The sequence below is a fragment of the Gobius niger genome (assembly GCF_951799975.1).
Source record: "Gobius niger genome assembly, chromosome: 2".
NCBI classification, from domain to species: domain Eukaryota; kingdom Metazoa; phylum Chordata; class Actinopteri; order Gobiiformes; family Gobiidae; genus Gobius; species Gobius niger.
In genome coordinates, this window is record NC_136853.1 from 26,701,260 (window position 1) to 26,708,164 (window position 6,905).

General features: G+C 42.5%; 1 protein-coding gene across 4 annotated transcripts in view; it reads right to left on the reverse strand.

The window, feature by feature from the left end:
* The window catches only part of ptpro (protein tyrosine phosphatase receptor type O), a 33,636-nt gene extending 27,009 nt beyond the window's left edge, over window positions 1–6,627 (reverse strand). For all 4 annotated transcript variants that reach the window (XM_079582665.1, XM_079582664.1, XM_079582663.1 and 1 more), the window contains exon 1: window positions 6,241–6,627. In XM_079582665.1, coding sequence (XP_079438791.1) covers window positions 6,241–6,351 — 111 coding nt within the window. In that variant the 5' untranslated portion in view covers window positions 6,352–6,627. The remainder of the gene's footprint in view (window positions 1–6,240) is intronic.
* Window positions 6,628–6,905: the final 278 nt, after the last annotated feature.

Sequence of the window (6,905 nt, forward strand, 5' to 3'; positions counted from 1 at the left end):
ATAAATAAAACGTGGGTCCAATTGTAACGTACTGAATTCTTTCACAAAACCATAAACATGACCCAGGTTTCCTTTTGATGATTCTTTTGAACCTAGACGAAGCAACCCAAGGGGGTCCATTAATAGTGATGTAAGTAATTGCGGACCCCTGGCATCTTTTTATCTTTTTGAAAGTCCCTTCCCAGCTCTTTTTGTCTATTGTGAGATTTAGATCCTTTCCCATTACCATCCTCGTGACATTAAGAGAGGCATCACTGAAGGTCTTTATCAATGTTGCATATATTATGCCCTTTCCCATATCTGAAAAGAACCTGTTCCAAAATATCACAGGTTACAGGTGCTAATTGGAACAAGGGATGAGTCCATAAAAGAGGTTGTAAGTTGTAAATATTTTAATTCTTTATGCTATTTCATCAAATTACTTTAAAATGCCATGATTGTACAACTCATTATCATGCACACAACTCTGTATAAACTAGTATTGCACACAGACAAGCGCAGGTACACGTAATCTCCCGCCTCTCCTCACCACTCCTACTCTACTGTTGTGCTCACCACAGTTGGAGTTGAAATTCAGGTCATCCTGAACTACCTACCAAATCATTGGGCCTCATTCATGAGCATCTTCTTAAAGGCTCAGGCCACCGTTTTTCCATACTGAGATATGTTCTTACTTGAGCTGAGACGAGTTGATGTGTACCTGTCTGGTCTTTGTGCCCGTGGAAGAGCGTGGTAGCTTCCAACTTCACCCTGTTTGGAGCTATAGGAATACATTAGAAAAGGCTAAATGCTAACAACATCTTTGGTCGTTTTGCGTGACTGAGCACACGCACAAAGACCAGACAGGTACGCATCAACTCGCCTAAGCTCAGGTAAGAACATATCTTACTATGTAAAAACGGTGGCCTGTTCCTTTAAGCAACTTCTTAAAATCCGTACTTACGAAGGCAGTGTCAGGAAACTGCGCCAGATTCATGACATGTTCTTAAGTAGGGAAATACTACTGAGTTTGGTGAATCCCAACTTAGATGCGTGTGCGTGTGAGAACTATTTAACAACCTTTGGGCACATGAATTTGCTCTCATAACAAAATGTTTTAATAGATATAATCTGCATGCCATGAAAGGGTTTTCCTCCTTTTCCCCGGGTCAGTTGATGATGCGGCTGCCCACCAAGCTCAACGAGTGTAATCGCAAGGTCGCAGGATCGAGGCTGACGCTCGTCTTTGTCAATAACGTTAATGCAGCATATTTAATGCCATTTGTGAAAGGCGGCACTCAAAAGTTTTAGCAGTAGTACATTGGTGCTACAAGTGATATTACCAACTTATTTCTGAATAAAGGCCTCTGTAATTTATTTACATTTTGGAATTAACTAACATAATATATATTACATATTAAATGATTTAAATTGTGCAAATATATATGACTCAGAATGTTGGGTTCCATCAGGAGCACGATCGTGAACAGAACTGGAGATGTTTTTGTGCATAAGAGTCCTCCTGAGTGAGCCAAAAACCTTCCTAAAAAGGCCTTAAGAACAAATTTGTGCGTAAGAACGTGTCTTGAATGAGGCCCATTGTTTGTACTGTTAATTGGTTTTAATGAGGCCAAAACTCAAGTCACACATGGAATAAAAATGCATAAGAAAATGAGTGGATAACAATATCTTAGCTTTGCCTACACGTTTGGAAAACAAACTCCCCACCATCATATCTCCAGGACAGACGGGGTTTATAAAAGACAGACAGTTGTTCCTTAATGTAAGCAGACTAATGAATATTATTTATACCCAAGAAATGGATAAACATAAACAATATCAGGAGTTGCTGCTCTCCCTGGACGCGGAGAAGGCCTCCCACAGGGTCGAGTGGGATTTTGTTTCTTCTAATAATAATCAAATTATTAGATCTGTTCAAACTGATAATGTAAATTCCTCTTACATCTTACTGATTATTGATGTAGGTGTAAAACGACAAAGGTCGGGTACAATGATACCAAAAGAAAACAAATCTCTTTTTTTTAACTAACCCGATTGGTCTTTTTTTTTGGAAAACAAAATCACCCAAAAACAATTATGTTTGTCAATTTTGCCACATGTAAAGCACACACAGAAATGACAGGTCAAGATCATTGTTGAGATAGACTATAAGCGGTGCGGTGGTACAGCAGTTAGCGCTCGTGCTTCACAGCTAGAAGTCCCGGGTTCGATCCCCGGGTGGGGCATTTCTGTGTGGAGTTTGCATGTTCTGTGTCTGCGTAGGTTTCTCTGGTTTCTCCTACCACTAAAAAACAGTGTAGGTCGCTCCGTCAGCATTGAGGATGTGTATTCGACCCCATAAAGCCCAAAGCATTATACGCCGAAATAAACGGACTCAATAAAGAACGCACTGGATCACAAACAGGATTTAAACAGGATTATACCATGACAGGATGCCTGGCGTACTGTCCAGGGCCACAAGGGGGGAGCGTGTCGGGGAGGGTATTTCCGAGTCACTGGGAGGGTTAAAAGCTGGACAAGGATTGCGTAAAGTATTGGAGGTATGGTAAAACTATTCCACTGTCACCAAAGCACAATCAATTGATCAGGAAACTTTCATTTGCAACCTTGTGCTCAGGAGCAAAACCCAGAGGTTTTCTTAGAATAACGCAGCAGCAGTAGCTCCTACTGAATAGGGCTGGGTAACGTAAAATGGTACCTACCAGGTAGGCACTCTCGGTAGAGGGCGGTATCTAAAAACTAAAATTCTTTCGGTGCCAAGATTCGGCGCTCTCCAGATGTCAATATATGACATATGAATATATGGAGAAAAAAAATGAGCGTGAGCAGATAATTAGCCGCTTCAGCACAAATAGAGGCTATTTTCTTAAAGCAAAGCTGTAACTTACTAAACTTTTGTAATTATTAGAGATGGCATTGCCGCGGCAGGCCTGAGCCAGGACTACACCGATTGTAACCCAATAAGTGTATCGCCATGGTTCAAAAATCTGTTTGATTTTAAGCTTAACACTTAAAATATGCAAAGACAAATTTAGAGTTCTATGCACTCAATAAATGGAGATTAACATCATAACACCAGGTTAATCTCTGGGAGCGAGAGTGCACTCAGCATCTGAAACATAACCAGCACAGCATGCACTTGTGCGGAGTTCAGTCTCCACTCACACACGAGCAAGGGTTTGATCAGGCCACATGTGATACACATACGCTCACCTCAAACAACGCCCTCTACTTTAACAAGCATGAGTGGCACAGGCAAGATCATGCGGACACCATTTATCTAACCAGGATGGATCTCAATGTTTATTCTGGATTTACACTGCCATATGAATATTTTACATATTATATTGTCTAAACTGTAAAATGCATGAGTTATCATTCACACCAAGGACTTTGGACACTACAGTGGCCAGGTTTACTTAGTCCGAAAAATTATAAAATTGGAGTAATAAGATATCCCAATAATCAGATCAGATGCGTAGTTATCAATTAGGTGAAAACGTTTGACAAAAAGATTGTGCAAAATATAAATATATAAATGTGGTCCACACACTCGCTGCTGTAGGCTACACACAGAAATAAAGGAAGGAGAGTTAGTCAGATTTAACACGAAGAAAGCAACAACAAGGATGAGACTGAGCGACCGTCCCATGAGAGAATTTGCTTCACTTCACATTATTAGAGGTAAGAAAATAAGTATCTGCTCCACACATGCTCAGACTCAAAAAAAGCAACAACCATCAAGTGACTGGCGCCTTCATTGAGTCAGCTAAGCCTGGTAGATGTAGATGCTTCCATGTTCAACGTGAGCCTTACTGAGGACATACAGCATCAGGCTTTTCTTGAGTACGTCAGGACATTTGCTCCAAATTGTAAGGATGGTGCACCTTGGTGATTTTAGTCATATTTAAGTGCAGATTAAAATCATAAATAAATAGCCCAAGTGTAAGTGTTAACCTGTTGTTGTTTTTGAATAAAGTTGCAGCTGTACTATTTCACATGGATGAACTGGGCTTTTCACTTGCAGCAGTCAGTTTAGTGACTTGTGATCCTCGGCACAAAGGTGAAACAGTCAACTCTTAAAGTTTCAGTTTGTCATGCGGTCTTTCCAGTGACTGTATTGCCAGCAGATGTGTTAAAAGTATGTTACAGATAGGGTTTTGAGAGGGTTGATTATGGAAGCGTACTGCACAGTGTGCCGACAGTAAACAATAACTTTCAACGTGTGTTATATTTGCCCTTCAAGTGCTCCGTGTGGCATCACCCCCTGTGCTTGGTTTCCTAGTAGTGGATACAGCACAGGTTTAGGCCCCATCCACATGGAGTCAAGCTCATTTCTTTAGAATGTTGTAATATCTTGTCATGTGCAACCTAAAGATGACATCCCCATAGTGCACATGCCTTCTTTCCATCCACATTCTGTAGCAACAAAAACAAGGCAAAAGGTGCCACTCATTTGGCTCTGTTGCTATGCGGTTACCATGATGGAATGCTATCTGCATACCTTATTTCACCTTATTCTGGAAGTCCGCCATGAATTGTGCCCCTTTACTCATGTTAGTTTACATAGGGCAGCAGACGTGATGAGAAAATCAGTTCTACACGGACACAAAGCCGTTTTCAGGCCGCGCAGAGAAACATTGAACATGAACATTGGACATTTTACACAAATCAATCCACTGTGCATCACATTTTAGCGGCGAACGGAAGTGCTGATCCGTGGCAAAAGTGGGCGGAACAAGGTGAATAGCAGTGAGTCGACCTCACTATTCAATCTCAAGGTAAAGCAACACTTTCTACAGATGCCAGTGCATCATACAGTGTGTGACCTAACAAGGGTGTTCTGCAGGGACGTTTTGATGGTATTGACTTTTCAGGGACAGTTGCGCAGACTGGTCTGTCTTATTGTGGCCGGAGGGTCGGCGGTTCAAATCTGCAGATACACACTGTCAATGTGTCCTTGGGCAAGACACATGTTCCTTGATGTTTAAACATTTTGAGAGACTAGTAGGAACGTGCTATATTTGTGACCATTTACTATTTCACAGTACTTCAACCTGCTACTTGCCATCCCCCTGATCAGGGAGTTGGAGTTAGGTTTAGGGCAGTGCTTAATTTGATCCCCCAATTCAATTTTTTTCAGGGTAAAGGATCCGGGAAATATTTAGGAGGATCCGGCAAAAAATGTATCTGATATAATGGTGTCTAATGAGAGTGTTCCGGCAAATGTTTTGGCCTGTTCCCCCAATCCATCACATCAGACCAAAAGTGTTCCTGAAAACACTAATTTACAAATTAAGCACTGGTTTAGGGTCAGTGTTATGATTAGGGACGGCAAGTGTCATGTAAGTTGTGTTTCACTCACACAGATCTTACACATTCTAGAAACTAGAAGGTCTTGGCTTTCAAAAGAGTGGCATATCGGCTGTACATTCTTCGTCAATACGCTTTGAGATTCAGATATGCATAAGTGCTAAACCTAACTCTAATCATTAACGTAACCTTAAGGTATTTGATCTCTGATTTGAGTAATTAGATATCTCAAAATCATGGCCAGAGGTTCAAAGCTGGAGGGCCAGACTTGACCCCCTGGTCCTGAGGTTGCCCACTTGTGCTTTATAGTGATAAAACATAGGCTACAATAGGATTCTGGAAAAAGCATTAAACTAAATCAGAAGGAATGTGGACTTCTGGACCACTGCTAAAGCTCAAACTGCACTTCTCACCAATTCGCTTATTATGCTGAATGACAAAGTAACCAGACACATCAACAGAAAACAACCTGAAATACGTGATGTGCCAGGTCCACTGATCGATCATAATCTCAAGGTTAAGCACGGCGTACCCACAGCTGTCCTGTGATGCTGCGGTCCCATCTGAGCAGGATGCGGCGCGTGCAGACAGCTGTGGAGCAGGACCACTCCGTACAGTGAGTGTCTGTGTGATACTCACTGATGCTGACAGACATGCAAGGAATCTCCGAGGCAGCAGCCGACTGACCCACTTTCCACAGGACAAAACGAGCCGCTGACCTGCCCAAGCCGCTCTGTCACAGCGCAGTCTCTCATGTCCGACATACACATACGTTGCATTACGCAGAACTTCAGTTACCGATTACCTTCGACAACACATGCAATAAATCCGATGTGTTGGATCTATTTTCGCAAACAAAGCCGCGCTGTGGGTAGCTAACGTGTCATCAACAAAACGGCATCCATACGGAGAAATAAGCTCTCTTACCTGTGCAAACCAGTATATATGAAAGGCGAGCGTGAGCACTGAAGCCATAGTGTCCTTCTCTAAAACACAGTGAAAGCACAATCTCTCTTTTCTTTTCAGTCTGCTGCGCATCCAAACAATGGCGATTTTTGCTGCATCGGAGCGCAGCACGATGCTTCCCGCAGTGGTTCAGTGAGCGCCTCGTTTCCACAAAATCTCAGAAAGTGACGGCATCATTGTTATCAGCGACCCCGGTGTCAGTCCCTCTTTGGATGAGAATATGATGAGGGGCCTAGATCCATGCCGCGGGCTGGAGACAGGAGGAGGTCGGCGTGGTGCTGTAACTGAGCGGAAAAATCAGGCTGCTGTTGCCGCCGCGTGGCCCCGCCCTGCTCCGGAGGCTGCGCGCATGGATAACCTCCTCCAAAGCTCCTGCATCAGGCTGAGGGATCTGACGGTGTGTGGAGCAGCTTCAGTAAGAATGAAGAGAAGTTATTACAGACTTTACATACGACATACAACTCCATTGCCTGCAAATGTCTCACAAATAAAGAGTAGGCTATATATAGTCAGTGGCAAACGGGCTGTTTTACTTACACAGAAAAAAACAGCGCCATCAAAGTGTAAGTGAATGAAATCCTTGATAATATTAAATTCCATAACGTTATGTGTTTCTAAAGAAATAC